At 40.5% G+C, this 23,864-nt stretch overlaps 1 protein-coding gene across 1 annotated transcript in view; it reads left to right on the top strand.

The window, feature by feature from the left end:
- The window catches only part of ELP4 (elongator acetyltransferase complex subunit 4), a 250,605-nt gene that overhangs the window by 121,943 nt on the left and 104,798 nt on the right, over nt 1–23,864 (top strand). The window contains exons 8-9 of the mRNA XM_077321956.1: nt 5,422–5,530; nt 9,073–9,179. Coding sequence (XP_077178071.1) covers nt 5,422–5,530; nt 9,073–9,179 — 216 coding nt within the window. The remainder of the gene's footprint in view (nt 1–5,421; nt 5,531–9,072; nt 9,180–23,864) is intronic.

The following is a 23,864-nucleotide window of genomic DNA, read 5'->3' as shown; positions in this document are numbered from 1 at the left end:
AGAGAGTGGTATCATTATGTATTATATGATGAATAAGGAATATAGGGAAGATAGTGGAATTTCGAAAAGATTTTCATGTTTGACAAAAGTAAACTGGACTTTTTCAAGAACATGAAAGTAGAAGAGTATAAGCTTCTCAACCCATATATTTATTGAATAGGATTATAAACTAGAGATTTTGTGAATAGAAATTCAGTCAGTTCGAACTGTACAGTCCTATATTTTATGATACATGCAATGGAAAAGTACAAAATCTCAGGATATTACCTCATGCTAACATACCCACAAAATGTAGTAAATTCTTGATTTGGATGTGTTTCTGATTTTAAAAAATGGATTATAGCCATAATTGAGTTTTTCTTAGAAATTGATCAGTTGAGAATATGTAAATTGGCACATACAGTTGGAATCTGTAAATACATAGACAAATTGTAGTGGAAATGCAGCTCTATATCTTATGATAACAAATAGTTCCATACAAAGTTCAGACAACTGAGAGCAAGTGGAGAAAGCTGCTGGAGAGTGCTGCCTCTGCTGCTGCTGACCAGGTGAGGCTATTGTGGTGTTGAGTGAGGTGATTGCTGGGTGATTACTGGGAGGATTAAAAAGGGCTGCTCCTCGCCAGAGGCATGAGAGACAAAGGGCTCTTGGCCTGCGGCTCTTAGGGTGGGGTTCTTGGCCTAGCAATTAGAATCAGTAGATTATATTTCCGTAGTAGTTGAACTGCCTAGAAGTTACAATGGACCTCTAGGACACTCATCTCATCATCTGCAGTGAGTGTGACATGATTGCTTTCCTCCCTGAAAACAAGATGGACTACATCTGCCCCAAGTGTAAACTGGTAAGACTTCTGGAGGAAAAGATTAGCATCTTAGAAGAGAGGATTAGTACTCTGACCCAAATTAAGAAAGGGGAGGAGTTCATAGACCAGAGCTGTGCAACTCAGAATAAAGAGGATACAACCAGTCTTGAAGAGGATAAGGGGATTGACCTCATTATGGAACCTCTGCAGACAGTTAGGAAAAAGACTCAACAGCATAGAGTGAGACGGTTCTCAGGACCTTTGGAGCTCCAAAATAGATTTCAGGCCCTTGCAGAGGAGGTACAAGTGTCAACGAGGGAAGAGGTCCCCAAACAAAGTCTAAGACAAAGTGAAGAGGCCACGGGGATAGAAGGAAATGATGCTGAGAAGAAAAGAAAAAGGAGAGTACTGGTAATTGGAGACTCCCTGCTAAGAGGAATGGATTGTCATGTGGCTGGGCCCGACCCCCTAACCTGAGAAGTGTGTTGCTTGCCAGGGGCAAAAATTAAAGATGTTTCAGAACGCCTGCCAAACTCCTCAAATCTATGGGAACGAATGACATGTGGGAACGAATGACATATCCGTGAATACCATTGCTCCTATTAAAACAGACTATCAAGATCTAGGTTCAGAAGCTCAAGCAAATGGGGGCACAAGTGGTATTCTCTTCAATCTTGCCTGTCAAGGGAAGAGGAATGTGTCGGGAGAGGAAGATAATGGAGGTGAATCAGTTGCTGCCTAGTCGGTGCCAGCAAGAGAGATTTGGTTTCTGGGACCATGGGATAGGCTTTCTTGAGGAAGGCCTACTAGCACCTGATAGACTGCACTTATCGAAGTTGGGGAAGAATGTGTTTGGCAGGAACCTGGGGAGATTCATCAGGAGAGCTTTAAACTGAAGCCACAAGGGGAAGAAGACGTTCAACATAGGGAGTGTAAGGAAGGAGACCGATCGGGGGCAGCCCAACCGGCAAGGCCAGCTCATAGGGAACCAAAAGTAAAAGGATTCAGATGCCTTTATACTAATACCTGAAGCATGGGCAATAAGAAGGACGAGCTGGAACTTCTCATGCTGATGGAAAGGTATGATCTAGTAGGCATCACAGAAACTTGGTGGAATGATTCTCATGACTGGAATGTAATAGTGGATGGATATGAACTGTTCAGAAAAAACAGAATAGATCGAAGAGGTGGAGGAGTGGCACTGTATGTGATGAAAGGGCTTACCTGTCAGGAAATTCTAGTGAAGGAGAGTATATTTACAGTGGAAAGCATCTGGGTGAAAATAAGCGAGGGGAAAACAAACAGTGTGGTGGTTGGTGTCTGCTACTGACCACCTGACCAATGAGAGGATGTGGATGCTGCACTTTGTGAGCAGCTTGAGAAAATATCCAAGCGGCAGGACCTTGTCATCATGGGTGACTTCAATTTCCCAGATGTGTGCTGGGAAACAAACTCTGCTAAGCGTCCTCAGTCATGCAACATTCTGACCTGCCTGGCTGACAATTTCATTTATCAAATGGTAGATGAACCCACAAGAGGTTCAGCCATACTGGACTTAATACTGACCAACAGGCAAGAGTTGATGGATGAGGTGAAGGAGGTGGGGACCCTAGGGGGAAGTGACCATGTCCTCATAGAATTCCTTTTGAGATGGGGAGGCAAGGAAGTTTGTAGCCAGATGCGGATGTTGGATTTTCATAGGGCAAACTTTAATAAACTCAGAGACATGATGAGTGTCATACCATGGACGAGAATGCCGGAAGGGAAGGGAGCATGTGAAGGGTGGGTGCTACTCAAACAAGAGCTATTGCATGCTCAATCAATGACTTTCCCAGAAAGACCAAAACACTGCAGGAGCTCTAAGAAGCCTATTTGGATGAACAGAGAACTTCAAGAGGAACTAAGAAAGAAAAGGGAAATGTTCAGGAAATGGACGGAAAGACAGAGCTCTAAAGAACAGTACCTACAAGTTACTAGGCACTGTAGATCAATCATCACAAAGGCCAAAGCTGAGAGTGAGCTAAGATTGGCCAGGGAAGCCCACTGTTACAAGAAAAGATTTTTCAGTTATGTGACGAACAAACGTAAAGTAAAGGAGGCAATAGGCCCACTGTTGGGTGTGGATGGACAAACTCTAATAGAGGATGCAGAGAAAGCAGAAAGGCTCAGCGCCTATTTTACATCTGTTTTTTTCCCACAGGTCAAAGGGTTTAGGCACATCTAGAGATGGCAGTAGCCAAGAGATAGTGTCTGGGTGGCAGGTTGACATGGACAGAGAGGTTGTTGAGAGGCATTTAGCTGCACTGGATGAGTTCAAATCCCCTGGGCCGGATGAAATGCACCAGAGAATGTTCAAAGAACTTTCCAGAGAACTTGCACAACCCTTGTCTATCATCTTCAGGAACTCTTTAAGGACTGGAGATGTCCCGGAGGACTAGAAGAGAGCAAACGTTATTCCGATCTTCAAAAAAAGGAGAAAGGATGACCAGGGAAACAAAATTTTATTCAAAGTTTTATTTGTGTGCACACACACTTCCTGTTTGGTACTGTGGGAAAAAAATTCAAGCAGTGTCGTGGCATTAAATCTTACTTTGCATGAGTAGCATAATCTGGCCAGGTTGTATTACTTGTGGCTATGTGATCATGGCTTGTGAATTGAATCCAGGGTGTAAACTGCACGGAGCTTTTATTCCAACCCCAGATCGATTCAGTCCCTGCCCTCTACATAGAATGCAATTTCCGTTTGGATTTTGGGTGATTTAAATTTTCCTTCTGCAGCAAGAATGATTGATCCGGTGTGGCCCTACCTTTATTGTGCGATTTCTCAGACTGCTTTTAATCCTCAATAACCATTTGGGAAAGAAAGTTCTGTGGTAGAGAACCTCTGATAGGCTACACCTTGTCATGTGACACGCTTGCCTTAAAGGAGAAGCCCCTAATTTCTCTCAATTTCTGTTGGTCCTGGATTTTTCCTCCCTCCTCTGCTTTTTTCGATCCTTTCCCCCTCCCCTCCAAGAAAAGAAAGAGGCTCCCTGCTTGGCTCCTTCCCCCCCCTTTCAAGAAAAGAAAGAAAGAGGCTTGGCTTCCTCCCCCCTTCTGAACTACCCTAACCACGTGCAGAAGACTTTCCTGTTTTAATGGGGAGGGGGGGGGAGGATGAATCAAGTTCAAAGCGATCTGAATTCAACAGGATTTACAATGGAATAAAGAAAGTAAGTGCAGACTCTGCCCAGGATTCTTTTCAGTCCTTTCAAACATATCATACAATTACAACCTTCATGTGTTTCCAGTAAACATTTTAATTCACATCCATTAGGTTGAGTGAAAACTACATGTGCATAATGAAGAGGTAGTCATTATCAATATAAGCCAATCTAGGCAGACTCTGTCAAAATTAAGCAGTTTGAATCCCATTGATTTCAACTGAAGAGAGTTAATATGTGAGTTACTAAAATGATTAAGTACTGGAACTTCTGGAACATAAATTCCTTTTGCTAAATCTTTGAACAGACAAAATAGTATAAAATTAAAATGACAGTGTTTGTTAGCATTCATTACTTGACAAATATGTGTATAATAGGAATTTAAAGGTATAGGTATCCCCTGTGCAAGCACTGGGTCATGTCTGACCCTTGGGGTGACGCCCCCTAGCGTTTTCATGGCAGACTTAATACGGGGTGGTTTGCCAGTGCCTTCCCCAGTCATTACCATTTACCCCCCAGCAAGCTGGGTAATATGAATTTAGATTAGATTAAATTTAATAACTATAAATATAGGTTAAATAAACTGGGTAATAGGGTTAGAATTCTTCCTCTCCCCTATATTAAACTGGTCGAATTATATGTTGGAAAAGAAAAAAAGAAAGAAGGTGCTAAACTGAATATCCCCCACTCTTATATGGAGATCAGGATATACATTCCAGATACATCTCCCAACAACATTCATTTCTGTTTGGATCATCCATGTATGGAAACCAAATTCTGATCATTTATCAGTTGTAGTGTATCTTATTTTGCTATTTACAAAATGATTAGGGATGAACACAAATCTCTAAAAATTCTGGTTCAGTTTGAGGTGGCCCTTGAACAAAGCCAGAATTTCCCTGAACTGAACTGGCTAGTTCAGATCCTCCTTTCACCATGGCCAGGATAAAGGCAAGGAGCTTTCAAATAGAGTTAAAGGCTGTGAGCCATTTAACCCATCCTCTGCTTGTGTCTAACTGTCAGTGGTTAGATTTAAATGACTGACAGCCATTTAACCTGCCAGTTTTGCCTCCTTCACTATGAAGGAGAGGGAAGCAAAACTATATGGTGAAATGGTTCACAGCCATTTCAGCTTTACAGTCATCAGTTTTGCTTCTTCTCACTTCAAAGCAGGGGGAGCAAAATGGATGGGTTAAATGGCAAAGTAGTTTATATCTAGGTGATATAAACTACTGTACCATTCAAAGCACTCTAACATTTTTATAAACTTTGACCTTACAAAGTTTAAAGAATTTCTTGGTATTGATGACCTATTTTTACTTTAGTCCATCATAAAGCAAATAAAAAACCTATTGTTTGAACCTTAATTATCTTTTTCATCACATGGACTGTGCATTTTGTTTCCATGTTTTACAGAATAAAGCAATTATGGAACGTGTTACTAACTTGTCAGATACGGTAGTTGGTCTTGAATCATTTATCGACTCAGAGAGAGAAACCAATCCATTATACAAGGATTACCATGGTGAGTTTCATCCTTAGCAATGCAAAAAGTGTACCCTAAGTGCTTCTTGGACACAGTGCAGTTTACCCTTCAATTGGAGTATCTGCCATAAAGTAGAATTTGATTTAATTTTTGAATATCCCTTTTTATGGTTCAGCTTGTTAACCAATTTTGGTTTAGGCAGTTTTTCATTAAAATGCATTAAGGAAACATGGCTACTCCTTTCATGTTGTCATGCTGTATTACTGAGGCATGGCTCAATCAGATGTACATCTCAATAGGCAGGCTTTAGGGAATTCACATGCAGAGCGGGTTTGGCAATCATCTGACCAGTGAACTGCAATTGTCATGAAATCAATAGTTTTGAACTGTCAATTTGTAAACAGTAATATATTTCTGTAAACCAATCACTAAACAGTACGTGGTGGAAAGCTTTCTATCTAAAGATTCCTGATTAATCTCCTTATTTTATTTAAGACAAATTTTTAAAGATCAAGATGGAATAAAACTTCAATTGTATATGATAGGATTTATGCCTCAGAAATACTTTCTATACAGCTATTTTAATTGGTGATTAACATTTTTACATGGCTCCTTTATGGGGCTTTTTCTGTTGAAAGCTTTTACAATACAATTTGTTAAAGTTTAAAACTTAGAGGTTAAGTTTTGAATGACAGTTTTAGCTAGTACAGGGTGTGCATAAATTACTACCATAATTATTGTAATACTATTGTAATTCCATGGAAGATTGCTGTTTGTTTAAGCTCTGCTGTAAAAGTTGTAAGAATATGGAAATGTTGTTCTATGTTAGATATGGAAATGCAGATTGGATAGTGCTCTGAAACTGTCAGCAAGGCTAAGGCAGTAGCTTGTTAAATCAGTAAACAATATATGGAAATAATTTTCTAGGAACAAAATTAGAGAACAAAAGCTACTGAAGAAAAATAATTTGCTATTTCCCCCCAACAGTACAGGCCCATGTAGCAATAGTCAGCTATATTACACATTTTATCTGGCCGAAGTGCCATAAAGAATAAACTATCTGTCATCATCAGTCAACTACATTATTTCCAGACACATCTCTTTTTAATACTTGAGGAATATTTATGATAATAAACATCTCATAATATATTAGTTCTGTTTTTAAATTTATCTTCCTTTCTGTGCTAGTCATCTGCCTTATTTGTGTATAAGTTCCTCCACTATTTAAAAGCTTTTAAAACTTCTGGAGAATTATCTGAATGCATGAGAAATATGTTTTTATATTCTAAAAGTTCAGTAAAGAAGTATAAAAAGGGTTTCCAAATTAAAGGCCATAACTTTTCCACTGTTTTCTAATTTAATGAATTGCTTTATTCAGTGTACAGTTTTGACCTGTTTAATAGGAAATGTGTTACTACTGATATTTCATAGAAGAAGATGAAGACACTAATGATTTAAAAATTAAAGCCCTTATTCTCACAGGAAGGTTCATTGCCTTAGCACATGCACACACATTGTTTGTCAACCTGTTGCATTCATTTAAACTGTCATGCATTGACTTCTTAAGTACTGTGTGTTCATAAATTGACCAGAACGCATTTTCTAATTTTCTAATTTAGTAAGATTGCTTTGCTTAATAATATTACAGTGGATAGGGTTTGTATTTTACTATTGATAGCTGTAACACCAACACATTTGGTGATGTGATCTAGCTATGTATTGACAGCATTCTATTTTCAAAGCTCTTCATAAGGAAAACAGAAACAGCAGTTTGCCATGGACAGGTATCATACAAAATACACTGTTGCTAATAAGTAAATACATCTTTATTATTTATTTATTATTTCAATTTTTATCCTGCCACTCTCCAAAGACTCGTGGCGGGTTACGCGAAGACAAATTAAAAACGTATTAAAATCAGTCATGAATCTCCAATACCATTGAAACTCATAAAACGGAGGCATAATCCCCAATCGGTCCCAAAATTACAGTCAAACCATCTTGAGCACATGGAAACCTTAACCAAGAAACAAGCTTATTTTTATTGAGTTGATCATGTTTATATTTCCTGTTTATGCAATTCAAAACATAGTGATCGTGATAAAAAAGAAATAATTAATGCCAGAACACCTGTGTGTTCTGACAGCATTTTCTTTCCAGTAATGCCTTCTCTGAAGAAGTAAGCTGCCTTCTAAACTAAACAGTGACTTATCTCTTCGCAAGCAGAAGCCACCACAGAGAAAACATCAAAGGATGTTCTAGCTGTATATATAGTGTCAGTCACGGACAAATTATAGCTTGAACTATTACATGGAACCAAACTTCATTTAAAATCATTGTAACTTGCTTTCAAATAATGGCTTTCATGCAGCTGAAGCGGGGTATGAGAGTACCACTGAAAGTGATAGGATTTAAGATAGCTGTGACAAACTTGTTCTGATAGTGTTAATTTGCAGTAGTCAAGACTAACTGTAGTTGGATTGGGCCCAATGTTTCGAATGTTATATAAATGAAATTACACATGACCTATATATTGCTGTTGTGTTTTGCTCTACAAAAACAGTATTCTAGCATTCAGAAATTTAAGTTAGTTATATTTTAGATGATTCATAAAGTGTTTAACTCATTTCAAAATACTGATTTTATGTTATCATATGTACATAAACTCCCTAATTTGTATCCTAAAACATCAGTTGTTACTTACATCTGAGAAGCACGCTCAGAAAACTAGTATTGCTTCCAAAAACACAATTTGAATAGTCCAGTATTTTTTAGCTTCTTTGGATTTGTTGAATGACTCATGAAAGCTTTAATTGTGATGTCTTCTAAAATATTTCTCATTTTCTACTGTGGAAAATGAACCTTGGGTTGTTCAGGAACTATATTAAGCTGCATAGTAGAAACCATCCCGCATCCTTGTCAGAAGAAATCAGCTTGAGACTCAGCTGACAGAATGCAGAGCCTGCAGTGTGCCTAGTATTGTTGCAAAATTCCAGCAAGCTCACTGGAAGTCTTGCGTGCAGAAAATAATTTGTGTTGTGCTTATGAAGTAGTTAATATTTATCATACAATAGTTTTGCTTCCCACAAGAGTTTTTAAAAAGTCATTATCAAGGTGCAAAACAGAATACTTTTCCTTAGAGCTTCACTTGTTATCAGTAACCCACGAGCCCTGCTTTGCTGGCTGCTTACTGGTGCATTTAATAAAATAAAGATCACTCAGTGGTGCCGTGGGCAGCATGCAAGGTGATAGCCATATTTGCTTACTGTAAATACAAGAGAAAATCACACACAGACCGGCTGTAGTTTTGACAAGTATTAAGATCCCTCTTTACATCTGTACCTCTGTACCAAAGTGCAATTAGTTTTCCTCACACAAGGATTTCTGTTTATCTTATTCTGCTTGATTACTTGAGTATAATCGCACTGTTTGCTTCATTGCTCCTGGTCGTAAGCTCCAGTTTAAAAAGGGGAGGATGAGTGTGTGTAAATATACAGAATTCTGCTGCAAGACATTAATTTACACATCCGGATATCAGCATTTTCTTAATTTTTTCCTCCATTACTTTTCCTTTTCACAAGGTTTGATTCACATACGTCAGATTCCTCGGCTTAATAGCTTGAATTGTAATATATCAAATTCTAAGGACCTTGCTTTTAGACTGAAAAGGAAGCTGTTTGTTATCGAGGTAAGTTTTAAAAAATATATATAGTTCTGGAATAAAAGCAAAATCATTTCTTAACTGTTTAACTACATATAATTTGCATCACATGCTGCATAGTATTTTAGCTGGATTTATGTGCTCAGAGTGGTTTTATAATGAAAAACAAACTAATTTTTACAATACAAATATTTGAGTGTTCAGAAAAAAAATGTTTTAAATTAATGCGTAAAAAATAAGCTACAGCTTTCAATAACTAGGCATGGCATACTTTTTCCCAGCAGTGTCAGAACGATTTTTAATTAAATGTTAATTACTTTACGTGCTAGTAAGTGGGAAAATGTATGCATGTTATTACTTCCGTTGATTTTTTAATGTGTATTGCCTAAAATGGAAGTGGTATAAGGGACAAATGTCATTATCAGTACTCAAAACTTATTTTCTTTACATTACTGGAAACACCTTTAGGTCATGTTTATTATTTAAACACAGTGTAATTTATGTTGATTTTCTTTCTTTTCTTTTTTCTTTTTTACTTAATGTAAACCATTTTCTTTAACCTTTATGCAGAATCTTTGGGTAGCAAATATCAATACAAAGTATTAATTCATTTTAATTGTGATAAAGAGCAAATGAAATAGACCTATTAAGCAATTATAGCTGATATATTTATTAAGCAAATAAATCATGAGAAAACAATGTGGTAGTTTTTGGGGGGAGGTAGGGTAGTGATCAGTACAGTTTCTGCAGCTTTTAAACAAAGACATAAAATAGCCAAGCAGCCAGACAAATCATTCAGTTTAATCTCATTTCAAATGAAAAGCTGTTAAGCAGGCCACTTGTCTTAACTGCTTGAAACCATAAAAGGAAGAATTGCCACCAATATATTAGCATATTTTTTACTTCATCATGAAATGATGATCAATGTGGTTTGGCACTGCTTTGGTGTTTGGGATTTCACCCTTAAGTGACCACTTTGGCCCTTGTGTGACCCTCTGCCCTCTTTAGCTGGCCACTTGATAAGGTAACTTAAGGGTTCTCTCTCACCCCCTCTCCACAATGGCAAGTTGCACTAACCTATAAATTGTTGAAAAGAGCCTATCTAGTGACAAATTAAAGTGCCTTCTTCTAATAATGGTCATCAATGTCCTTAATTATCTAGTCCTATTGAAAGTAGTTAATAGTTAATAAAGAAGCCAGTTTTTCAGCCCAGTCATCACTGCTTGAGTACTTGAAGTTTCTCAACTGGAGATACTCCTTTTAAAAGCCACTTAAAGCCAAATGCATGGTAAAGTTTGTTGTATCATTTTTTCCCCTTTTAACATAAGGTTATTCCTTTGTGAGTTTCTGTAGTTTTCAGAAAAGAATACATTTAATGGAACTAAACACTATAGTACTGTAGTTCATTTTAACATAATTTCACTTCATCAAAAGGCTATTCATCTTTTGAATCACTACTAAGAGTAAGGGGCTTTCATATTCATGCTAGGGTTTAAAAATATAGACAAGCTGATATAGGCAAGCTTGCAGAATATTCCACTCCAATAATTTACTACACAACTAAATTGATTTTTTTCAAGAGAAAGCTGGGATCAGAAGATTTCCTCTTCCGTAAGAATTATGATTATCAGTATTTTGTTGCTGAAAAGTTGAATGGCCCCATTATACAAAAATTATATAGTTGGAGCAAACACATTTGATTTATTGGTATTGGGGACCCAGCGAAAGAAAATTCATAGATGACCTACTTGAATAATTTCAGCCCTCCTTAGTGGGCCTTTTGTATATTTATTTCCATTTCTGCTGACAAGAAAGCTCTTGCATGTTAAACCAAGTCAGTATTCTTTGAATGTACAGCATTATCCTTGGCCCCTTTTTCTAGTTGAGATCATCTTCCCTTTATAAAATAGAGATGTAAAACAGTTTTGGTTTTAGCCAGTAAAACAAGAAAAACAGTTTATACTCTGTTCTGTAAAAGAAAAATGATTTTATCATAATATTAAATTTAAAAATTAAGTGAGAAAAAATAATGTTGAGTACTTGCATTAAAATGATAAATAACAAATGTATGTCATTTTTTAAAAACCTGAAAAACATAACATGCTCTAGCACAACATTATGAACGCAAAGCTTGAAAATTGTCGGAGTTAAGTATACTCATATGGTCATAGCAATGAAAGCAAATTGTCTTTGAAAAACGGATGAGTATATCACTATAGGAATTCAGAACAATCTTGGAACAAAATTGCTGTGTTACATTTGCATCACTAGAATGTTGTTTTTCAGGTAAAAGCATATCTAATGAGTGCACTGAATGAGTTCCTCTCAACTCCTGTTTTTTCTACCTGTTCTGTCACTGAATACTTATAAACACCCAGCTTATCCTTATTGTATTATGGATAAGAAAATAATGGAAGTGATTTATGTTAAGCACTTAAGTACATTTTAATCAATCCAAAATAATGCTTCAGAGTGCTGATTCTAGAGAAAGTATGTTTTGGTACTGAGTATTGGACTGAGGATAGTCATGAGGATAGTTTGGTGACTATGGAAACGACAGAATGATTTTACTTACCAAACTGTTTGCTTGATATTTCATAGCACAGCACTATACATATTTAAAAATAGTAGAGAAACTCTGTTCATAACACTTTAAAATACACACAATTTTGAAGTTAGTTTGTCTAATCCTATTTCTTCCTACTTCGGAATCTTAATTAGAAGGAGATAAAAACCATCATTTGACTAAATTATTGTCCTGAATCTGTAGCAAAAGGTATAATCCGCAATTGGGCCAATTAGTGTACCCCATAGTTAGCTATGCTGAGGCAGGCAACTTGATTAGATCTGACACCAGCCTGGTTCCCACTGTTGTTTTGCCAGGTACGATGGTCAGACTTCAAAGAGCTTCAGGCATCAGCAGGGCAAGGTTTGGAGGCCAGCTTAGGTCCAGTCATTAATCTCTCTGCTAAAACCACAGCAGCCATCACACAAAACAAGCTTACACGACACAATCATGCGGTATTAAAGTTTGGGTTGAGTCATGCCAATTTGCCTTTGATTTTCTGATGATTGAGTTAAAGATGGCTACATGACCAGATACATACTAAAATGTACTGATTAGGTAAGTTCCTTAAATATTTTAAATATTTTTGATTTTTCAGTCAAATAATATGCAGTTATCATAATGAAACTCTCTGGCAGACATGTTTGAAATAGCATTTATATCTGGTGTACCTTGAATTAATTTTGCCTACTTGTCGTTCTTCTCTACTATATAACTAATTCCTCATCATGTCAAACTATTTGAACCAAAGTATTAAAACTAGAACTTTAAGGGAACTGCTTTTTCCTTATCAATATTTATTTTCCTCCCAAAAGGGAATTTCCACATTATTTTACACTTAAATGCTGAGTAAAGTTCTAACTGATGTGATTACATAACAGTCCCTTTCTTCTCCATTCTGATTTGCTGAAATGCTGCAGTAATAGTGAGATATTTCCATTCTGAGGGAAGCCCAGAGCTCGCTTAGTATTATTCCAAATGATTGAAATTGCCATTTTGCTGACTTTCCCTTAGGCGGCTTTGGGTCTGTTTACTTTTGGTTTCACATGTTTCATCTGAGTTTAGTTAGAAAACATCACTACCTGGTTTCTCAAAACAATTGGAAGAAAGACTCAAGAGACTGATTAAATGTGCGCTGTCTTTACGTGCTCATTGTATGGAATTATGTGTCTAAAACAATATGCTTCTTTCTAACTTCTTGTCCAGTTGCAATTATTTTTCTTACTTGGAACTGCATGAAGTAGTATTCTACATCTTTCAAATATTGAATTAATACTTTAATTTACAGTGCCATATTGAAGAGAGTCACAGCTTTATGAGTCTGTTGGAAGTCATTGGGCATAGAAAGGTTTAACTTTGTTAAGGAATGCACTGTTAAACACATAATTTTTATTTTGTTCAACTTTCTAAAACTACTTCATATTTGTGTGCCTTATCATTTTATCTTTCATTGGTAGACATAACAATTACTACCCCTGTCACTGTTGCAATACAGATACAGGATTACACATCTATAAACACAGTTCAAAACGTACATTACAAAATAAATGAATTAATGTTATAAATCCAGAGAGGATGCAAATAGAAAAGGAGAAAAGGAGAAGCCAGCAAGAGGGTTATTTTGCCACTTAATATTGAAAGTGAGTGGAGTGCTGGTAAAAAAATTCAGTGGTTATTTTTCAACATGCCTTTTCATGAAAATTCAGGTGCCAATCACAGTTTGGGATACTTCTCATCTATGTTACATGTGTAAACCTTGACAAGCCTGACCCTGCTTCATTGACCCATGCACCAGTGACTGGAAGGCTCAGTTGTTATAATTCTCTTACTCATGAACTTACACCAGAATTTCTACATTGACTGCAATATGATAGATTTTAACAGCATAGTTAGTGACTAGTTAGGGCAATTGTGGTCACATTATGCCTACCAATCATAGAATCATAGAGTTGGAAGGGGCCATACAGGCCATCTAGTCCAACCCGCTGCTCAACACAGGATCAGGCCTAAGCATCCTAAAGCATGCACGAAAAGTGTGTATCCAACCTTTGCTTGAAGACTGCCAGTGAGGGGGAGCTCACCACCTCCTTAGGCAGCCTATTCCACTGCTGAACTACTCTGACCGTGAAAATCTTTTTCCTGATATCTAGCCTATATCGTTGTACTTGAAGTTTAAACCCATTACTGCGTGTCCTCTCCTCTGCAGCCAACAGAAACTGCATCCTGCCCTCCTCCAAGTGACAACCTTTCAAATACTTAAAGAGGGCTATCATGTCCCCTCTCAACCTCCTTTTCTCCAGGCTGAACATTCCCAAGTCCCTCAACCTATCTTCATAGGGCTTGGTCCCTTGGCCCCAGATCATCTTCGTCGCTCTCCTCTGTACCCTTTCAATTTTATCTATGTCCTTCTTGAAGTGAGGCCTCCAGAACTGCACACAGTACTCCAGGTGTGGTCTGACCAGTGCCGTATACAATGGGACTATGACATCTTGTGATTTTGATGTGATGCCCCTGTTGATACAGCCCAAAATGGCATTTGCCTTTTTTACCGCTGCATCACACTGCCTGCTCATGTTTAGTTAATCCACAAGTACTCCAAGGTCTCGTTCATACACAGTGTTACCTAGAAGCGTATCCCCCATCCAATAGGCATGCTTTTCATTTTTCTGACCCAGATGCAGAAGTTTACACTTATCTTTATTAAATTGCATCATGTTCTCATTTGCCCATTTTTCCATTGTGTTCAGATCTCATTGAACTCTGTCTCTATCTGCCGGAGTATTTGCCAGTCCTCCCAATTTGCTATCATCTGCAAACTTGATGAGTAGTCCCTCCACCCCCTCATCTAGATCATTAATAAATATGTTAAAAAGTACCGGGCGGAGCACCAATCATGATTTACAAGGTTGGGCTGAGAGAGTTGTACTACTTATTTTAGCATTACCACTACCAAGGCCTGGAAATTCCGTTTGATCAAGCCCTTTTACTAGGAAAGCAGATAAACCAGGTGACCACGAGAGACAGGGACTTTTCTGTGTGATGCCTCAACTTCGGAAAGCCTTCCTTCTCACCATGCAAATGATGCTGAGTGTATTACGTTTTCAGTATATTATGAAGATACATCTCTTTCCCCAAGCTCTTCTTGAATTGTCCCCTTCCTAATTCTGTGCCTTATTTTTTATGTTAACTTGTAGTAGTTCATTGATTCAATCTGTTTTGATCTGTTTTTAAAATGGTTTCATATTCTATGTTCTCATTATACAGTTTGGCTGGGTGTTTTATTAGAAGAAGAAGAGTGGGTTCTTATTTGCTGCTTTCTCTACCCGAAGGAGTCTCAAAGCAGCTTATAGTCACCTTCCATTTCCTCTCCCCATAACAGACACCCTGTGAGGTAGGTGAGGCCGAGAGAGCTCTGATATTACTGCTCAGTCAGAACAGCTTCATCACCAAGGTCACCCAGCTGGTTGCATGTGGGGGAGCGCAGAATCAAACCCAGCTTGCCAGATTAGAAATCTGCACTCCTAACCACTATACCAAGCTGGCTCTCTTACTGCCACCATGACAGTCAGATTTTGCATAGTTATTGTTACTTTATGGTTTTATTTTTATTTATTTGTTAATTGAGGAAGAAATTTCAGAAAAATCTTGGCTTCTTATGGGTCAATATTCTGCGATGGTATTTTGAACCTCTATCTAGTACAGTGGTCTGCAACCTTCCGGTTGCCACGGACCGCTGCTCCGGAGTGGCGGGAGAGGGCGGCCCGGGGCCCCGTGCACGCGCGGCAGCCCAGCGCAAATGTGCGTGCACGGACTGCTGCGCACGCGCGTTTGCGCCCAGCGGGGAGCATTCTGCGAAGCCACACTGACAGCACATTGATGCGTGTGAAAAAACAGCCTGTCTGGATCCGCTACCCTTCCTTGCAAACCCCGGTGGAGGAGGGGGGGGAGCCCTTAATGCTCTGCCTGCTTCTCGCGTTAGCTGCACGGTGGAATCGCTCCCTTCGCCGCTGCCCGACCGACCCGGCAGCGGCTTCAGCGCGCAGGCGCCGTTTCCCTGCTTTCTTTTCCCAGCCTGGGCACCTGCCAGACGCCAGCGCAGACAAGAATTCCAGGGGGCTTTAGGACCCTGTTACCGAGCAGCGCTCCGTCAGATACGCCTTTCCCGGAGTAGAGAGCGGGGCTGAGGCGCGCATCTAAGGTCCCTTTGCAGAAGGGGAAAAGTGGCTGCTGGAAGCGCACGGAGCGTGCGCAATGGGCGCGGCTGAAGCGGGTGGGAGAGGGCAGGGTGAGCGGGGGTTCACGCGTTCAGCACGGCGGCGTGGCTCTCCTTGAAGGGGCTGCCCGGGGACGCTTCGGCTTCAGCTAGAGAGCAGCCGCGGGGCTCTTGTCTTTCACTTGGCAAGGAAAAGGAGGCAGCTGAAGTGGAAGCAGCTGAAAACGTGCATGCGCGGCACATACACCCCCTCCCCTCAGAAGCATCTATCTTCGGCCTTTTGGTATTGGCGCTTGGCTGCGAACGTGCAGTCGGAGGGAAAGCGCCGTGCAGCTCAAGAGCTCTCAGGATCCTGGCCGGCACTAAGCAGATTCGCTTGCAGACCGGAGCGGCCACCAGACCGCAATCCCGGAAAGCTCCAGCAGCGCCCCGCGCAAGGCGAAGCCTCCGTGGGAGGCTGTCCCTCCCCGCTCTCACCGTGTAGTTCTCCATCAGTTCCGAGCCCAGAACCCGGACCTCTTTGGGAGGCTCCTCGCCCTCCTCCGCGGCCCAGACTGCCTCCATCTCAGCCCCTGCAGGGCAGGCAGGGCAGAGGAGACGGCTGGGCTGGGCGCGCCGCTCACTCGGACGCGCTCCTCAGTCCAGCTCCGGCTGCTGCTGCTGCTGCTCCTGCGCCGCCTCCCTCTCTATCCGCCGCTGCTAGCGCAACCTCCACCGTCACGACCGCCATGTTTGCGGAAAGCTTTTTTCCTGCGAGGGGGGGCGGGGAGAGGGAACCGCGGCCCGGTGCCCTGGCCTTCGCGGCCCGGCACCGGGCCGCGGACCGCAGGTTGGGGACCACTGATCTAGTATACCATCTATTCTAAACGTTAGAATTTTTATTTTGTTTTTCTCTCCATGTAGTCTGTTTTTTCCTAACAGTATTTGTTTTAGATATCATAATTGGATTCAAACTGTTGCATAGGTTAAAAAATGGGGTTCTTAACTCAGTTGGTGAACTTCTTGGGCATCTGTTTACTTGTTTTCTAATTATGTCCACATTTTCAGTAGATTTTATACCATCCTTCTTCTGCAGGCGCTCTGGAAAGTATGTATAATAAGAGCCAGTTTGGTGTAGTGGTTAGGAGTGCGGACTTCTAATCTGGCATGCCAGGTTCGATTCTGCGCTACCCCACATGCATCCAGCTGGGTGACCTTGGGCTCGCCACGGCACTGATAAAACTGTTCTGACCGAGCAGTGATATCAGCGTTCTCTCAGCCTCACCCACCTCACAGGGTGTCTGTTGTGGGGAGAGGAATGGGAAGGCGACTGTAAGCCGCTTTGAGCCTCCTTCGGGTAGGGAAAAACGGCATATAAGAACCAACTCTTCTTCTTCTTCTTCTTCTTCTTCTTCTTCTTCTTCTTCTTCTCTTACACTATTTTTATCCTCAAAGCAATCTAGGCAAAGGCAAATGGGATTTCGGGTTGAATCAAACAGAGTATCATGTCCAGATCATGGGATGTGATGGTACCGTTTTACTCTGCTCTGGTTCGGCCTCATTTGGAGTATTGTGTTCAGTTTTGGGCACCACAGATGAAGAGGGAAATAGACAAACTGGAGCATGTCCAGAGGAGGGCAACAAAGATGGTGAGGGGTTTGGAGACCAAGACATATGAGGAAAGGTTGGGTGAGTTTGGTCTGTTTAGCCTAGAGAGGAAGCGACTGAGAGGGGATCTGATAAATATTGTTAAATATTTAAAAAGCAGCCATATAGAGGAGGAGTTGTTCTCTCTTGCCCTGGAGGGATGGACCAGAACCAATGGGATGAAATTAATCCAAAAGAAATTCCATCTAAACATCCGGAAGAAGTTCCTGAAAGAGCGGTTTCTCAGTGGAACAGCCTTCCTCGGGAGGTGGTGGGGTTTGGAAATTTTTAAACAGAGGCTGGATAGCCGTCTGACGGAGAGACTGATTCTGTGTAAGGTTCAAGGGGATGGCAGGTTACAGTGGATGAACGATAGGGTTGTGAGTGTCCTGCACAGTGCAAGGGGTTGTACTAGATGACCCAGGAGGTCCCTTCCAACTCTATTATTCTATTAATCTAGTGAGACATGTTAATCTGAAGTATGTTTTTGCTCCACATTACTGAGTTTAACAGCTGGATTATTCTAGTTCTAATCTAACACTGCAACTATTACTCCACACTAGAATTTGTGTGATGTCTGAAGAGCTACATGGTTATAGCAAACACTACTGCCCATACTGGTACGGGGTCCTGGTATTGGGGTCCTGATGCCCAGAGGCAGTAGTTCTTTCCTGAACTGCAAAATACATGTATAGCTATAGCACATAACATGATCTGTATCCAGCTATGTAATGTCTCATGCCTTAGAAATAATGCAGGAGTCAAGCAAGTGTTAGTATGAGACCTGCAAGTACAGCATTGTAGCCTGAAGCCACAGATGCTTGCAACTGAGAGTGAACTGTAGGGTTGCCAGCCCAAGGATGGCAAACACTGGGAAAGGCTCCATCAAAGGGCATGGCCCAGAAATTATGTAATCATTTTATCACTAATGCTGGACCACTCACCCCAAACTCTATGGTTTAAGTATAGAGTTTAAGCTGAATGCTGTGGAATTCCCAGATGTGATTACAGGACCAGAAGTGCCAGAAGTGATATAATGCCACTCATTCCTTATTCCTCCCCAGTTTTTCCCCTGCCACCCAGCTAAGTGGTGGTGGAAAGTTAACCGCCCTGAACCTTTGGGGAGGGCAGTATATAAATACAATAAATAAATAAGTGCTGGTAGCCATTGCAGGGATATGTAGTGTGTGGGATAGGCTCAGATTTTCTTCTATGGCATGCAGCATCTTATCAGCTTTTATAATTAGTGCATCATTTGCAGCTTTTCCATAACATATGAGACTTGGCTACAGTTATCAACAGTCTGATCCATTCCTGATTAAATTACAGTAAAATGTTCAACATGGATATATTCAGAAGCTTGTATATTCAGAAGCTTCACTGATACTGAATGTGGCAACAAGATTATTAACCATGGAAGGCTATAGAAATAATATCCTACAAGTTTTATAAGTGCTTCACTGACTGCCAGTTTGTTTCTAGGCTCAATTCAGAGTTCAGGCTTAAAGGCTTTAAAGCTTCAAATCATGTACCACCAGGTTATTTCAATGATCACATCCTCACATACATCAGCAGGTCTAACCTGCTCTGTGCCCTCACCTTCTGAATTTAGATAGATGGTAACAAGAGTCAGAACCTGTTGTATAGTTCTAATTTGTTTCTATTATGCCCTCACCCAGTAGTTCACCTGGTATTTACTCTTAGCTGTAAGAAATCAGGTAAAACTTGGGTAATTTCACAATACTTTCTGTTCATTGGAATGCATTGTTTTGTCTCTGTCCTCATAGTGACATTAGATATTTTGATGCTTTTTTATGCTGCTATGTTTTATTTTTTTATCTGCTGTTTTGAATTATGCTATCAGGGTTTTAGAGCCTCTTGTGGCGCAGAGTGGTAAGGCAGCAGACATGCAGTCTGAAGCTCTGCTCATGAGGCTGGGAGTTCATACCCAGCAGCTGGCTCAAGGTTGACTCAGCCTTCCATCCTTCCGAGGTCAGTAAAATGAGTACCCAGCTTGCACTGGCAAACCACCCTGTATTGAGTCTGCCATGAAAACGCTAGAGGGCGTCACCCCAAGAGTCAGACATGACACGGTGCTTGCACAGGGGATATCTTTACCTTTACCTATCAGGGTATTAATCAGTGGTTATTTTCAGGTATTCCTTGTGTTTTACTACAAACATTTTATATAAGATTGTGGCACAGATATCAAGAAGGGAATAGTCTGAGTGTCTCTGAAAATCATACCACAATGAAATGGGCAAGGGAGCTGGAAAGTCAACAAAACATAAGAAAAATCATATTAGATCCATGAATCACAAAATGCAATACAGAGAAAAATAAGGCCCATTGTCAGGCAGGGGCCAGCTCTTTGAGAGCGACTGTTTCACCATTTCTGGACCAAGTTTCCGTCATGCATACCAGGTCTACCCCCTGCTCTGCAAAGTAAGCTTGCAGAGTGGAGGCTTTAATACACATCTCACTATAAAATGGTGACTCAATCCCTTTTTAACCTGGAATGTTTCGTGCCCTGAGACAGGTTCAAACAACACTCTATATTTCAAAAATAATTATAAATAGCATGGATAATTCCTGTGAAAATATAAAACGGTCTGTTTTTAGGAATGCTATAAGAATATAAGAAGAGGCTTCCTGGATCAGACCAGTGTTTCATCTAGTACCGCATCCTGGTCAACCACTTCCTCTGGAGGGCCAGCAACAGGGCATGAAGGCCAAGACCTTCTCCAGTGTTGCCTCCTGTCTCTGGGATTCTGAGGTTTAGTGCCTCTGAACATGGAGGTTAATCTGTTTATTCTTGCGGCCAGCACTACAGCTTCTTGCAGCAAATTCCACTTTTTAATCACATTCTATGTAAAGAAGTATTTCCTGAATCTACTGCTTATAAAGTCTGTAGCACGTAGAGAAAAAAAGTTGTTTCATGGTTCTTCAGAATACACTCTTTTTGCTGTCAAATTATAGCTGACTTTTGTGACCCTGTGGGTTTTTCAAGACAGGAGCCATTCAGAGGTGTTTGCCATTGCTGCCTAAATACTAATCAGGGCCAAACCTGCTTAGCTTCCAAGGTCTGACAAGATCAGGCTAGCCTAGCTGTACACAGCTGATCAGGTTCCTCTCCCCCCCCCACTGGATTTCTTGGGAACCTTGGTGTTGTTAGTCTTTAAGGTGTCACTAGATTTTTGGTTTATTTTGATATGACAGAATAACTCAGCTACCCCCTTGCAACATCCCAAACACCCCAAGTATCCCTTTTTAGCAGAAGCTCTAGGCAATTTATATATAGTTGGGGCTTTAATTCCTTATATTTACAGAGCTCTCTGACAGTCAGGACCTGCTTTTCACAGGTACATTATTTAGCACTATGAGAATGGGGAAATCCTGATATGCTAGTAATGAAATATCTGCAGGGATAAAGGTGTTATGGACTGTAATAGCCAGACTAAGAAAGGAGGTCTATTCTGCTTGTTATATAGGGAAACCCATATAGTATTTGAGGACTTAAAAAGGCTTAAAGGTGTTAACATTTAGTGCATAGCATCTTACTACTGTGTTTGCCTTTAGGAAATAAAAGAGCTTTGAGAGTCACATGAAACATAAAGGCCACGTTGGATGTTTCCTTGTTCTATAACAAGAAACACATCCTTATATGAACATGACACTCTTGAGTTTCCTCTTCAGCTCAAGGGCTTGAAGGCAGAAGATCAAAGGAACCATTTCTGCCTTCATTGTGTACTCTCACTTGAAAAGGTCTAAAAGACATTTAGTTATAAGTTGCCCCCATTAATTTATATTGGATTGATTTGTGGTTGCCTTTGTTAAAGGAACCAATTTCTAACATATATAAATAGAAAAAAAATGTTATGAAGGTGTCCTAGACCATCTCATAATCACTTTCTAAATACCTACTCACAGTCAGGATCCACATTTTATGTATTGTTGGTAAAGAGATGCTTGTAAAGCTTTGAAATTTGGCTCACATGAAATAAAATGTAACCTTTCTTAAACAATAAAGCCTTTACAGGATTAATTCTGTCATAGTTGCATGTTCCATTCTGTATTATTTTATCTACTAGCCAGTTCAGGTTCTTTTTACCTGGTATGGTGTACTTCACTGAATTGTTTTGTCATATGCTGTCAAGGTAACCTACTATTGTTGAAGAAAATCAAACTAAATCATTTTGGCATGAGCCTTCCAGGAATAAGGCAATGAATATGAAAGGTTTGATGAAATCAAGGATTTGATTTCAATATTGTAAAAGACTGCCTGTCAAAAATGAAATACATTCTTCAGAAATTTTGAATGAGTAAATGGGTTTTAAATAAAACAGTATACTTTTCCAAAGTTTCCAATTACTAGTTATAGACTATACCTGCTTTGCCTAAAATATGTGAAATGCAGGTCCCCCCACCCTGCTTTTGAATATTGACAATATAGAAACATTGGGAACACAGAAATATCAGTGCAGTGCCGCTGAAAATCTTAGTGTTATATTTTTCAGTCTATGTTTGCTAACTGGAAGCCTCAACTTCCAATATTCCACCAACCTTGTTTTCATGAACTAACTAGAATTAAAGCCCGTTGTGACTGATACAAGGGGCGCTAGCGGGGAGGGAGGGAAGAAAATAACAGAGAGGGAGGTAGAAAGGAAGAGAGTGATTAAGATAGAGAGAGCTTGGCATTGGGAAGAGTAAAGGGAGGGTTGTCCAGTTCCGTGGCCCTACTCCTTCTGTCTCCATTTTTTTTACTGTTGATATAATGTTATATGCCTACATGATTCTTTCATTGTTGCCCCTTAGAAGAAAATGGATTTTTTTACCCTGCTGTTTACTACCAAAAGGAGTCACAAAGTGGTTTACAAACAACTTTTCCCTTTCTCTCTCCATAACAGACACCCTATGAGTGAAGTGGGGCTGAGAGCTCTGAGAGAAGTGATAATGGCCCACAGTCACCCAGCAGACTTCAGGTGTCTCTCAGAAGTTTAAAATTGCCTGCCCTTCCTCTCCCCATGTCCGACACCCTATGAGGGAATTGGGGCTGAGAGCTCTGAGAGAACTGGAAATGCCCAGGCCCATTCCGCACCAGGATCAATGCTGCAAATTGGTTTTGGAACGAAAAAACGCCATTCTAAATAGTGGAATTCGTCGTTATGCATACCTGCCTTTGTAGTGGAATCCAGTTGTGTTTCAATAGTTTCCCACAGGTTTCCTGGTCTCGGCAAAAATCGCTATCCAGGAAGCAATATTTGCCGAGCTTTGTCCCGCCCCTGGCTGTCAATCAAACGAGCAGCCAATGGGCGGCCGTTATCATGCTCCCGAAAAACCCCTTTCCCTTTAAGGCATGTTTAAAAACACACACACACACAAACGTTGTAACGAATCTGTGTTGATTCGTTGCAATGGAGAGACCCCTCTAGCTAGCAGATGGCGTGTGAGATGCCATTTCATCGTTGCCATGCTCCCCTGAGTGAAAAAATAAATCCCCCCCCCCCGTACATGGGCACAATTTTCAGCCAAAAATAAAGGGAACCAGCAAACGGGGCTATGTGGTGCTTGGTGACTTAAAACAGAGGGACTGCAGCCGGGGAAGCCTCGCTGGCTGAATGAAGGCTCGCTGTCATTTACTTGGATTTTAGTAAAGCTTTTGACAAGGTTCCCCATGATGTTCTGATGGATAAGTTGAAGGACTGCAATCTGGATTTTCAGATCGTTAGGTGGATAGGGAATTGGTTAGAGAACCGCACTCAAAGAGTTGTTGTCAATGGTGTTTCATCAGACTGGAGAGAGGTGAGTAGCGGGGTACCTCAGGGTTCGGTGCTCGGCCCGGTACTTTTTAACATATTTATTAATGATCTAGATGAGGGGGTGGAGGGACTACTCATCAAGTTTGCAGATGACACCAAATTGGGAGGACTGGCAAATACTCCGGAAGATAGAGACAGAGTTCAACGAGATCTGAACACAATGGAAAAATGGGCAAATGAGAACAAGATGCAATTCAATAAAGATAAGTGTAAAGTTCTGCATCTGGGTCAGAAAAATGAAAAGCATGCCTACTGGATGGGGGATACGCTTCTAGGTAACACTGTGTGTGAACGAGACCTTGGGGTACTTGTGGATTGTAAACTAAACATGAGCAGGCAGTGTGATGCAGCGGTAAAAAAGGCAAATGCCATTTTGGGCTGTATCAACAGAGGCATCACATCAAAATCACAAGATGTCATAGTTCCATTGTATACGGCACTGGTCAGACCACACCTGGAGTACTGTGTGCAGTTCTGGAGGCCTCACT

This window comes from Paroedura picta, chromosome 2 (assembly GCF_049243985.1).
Source record: "Paroedura picta isolate Pp20150507F chromosome 2, Ppicta_v3.0, whole genome shotgun sequence".
Classification (NCBI taxonomy): Eukaryota; Metazoa; Chordata; class Lepidosauria; order Squamata; family Gekkonidae; genus Paroedura; species Paroedura picta.
The sequence above is the reverse complement of the archived record's forward strand: the minus strand, read 5'-3'. Positions and strand labels throughout refer to the sequence as shown.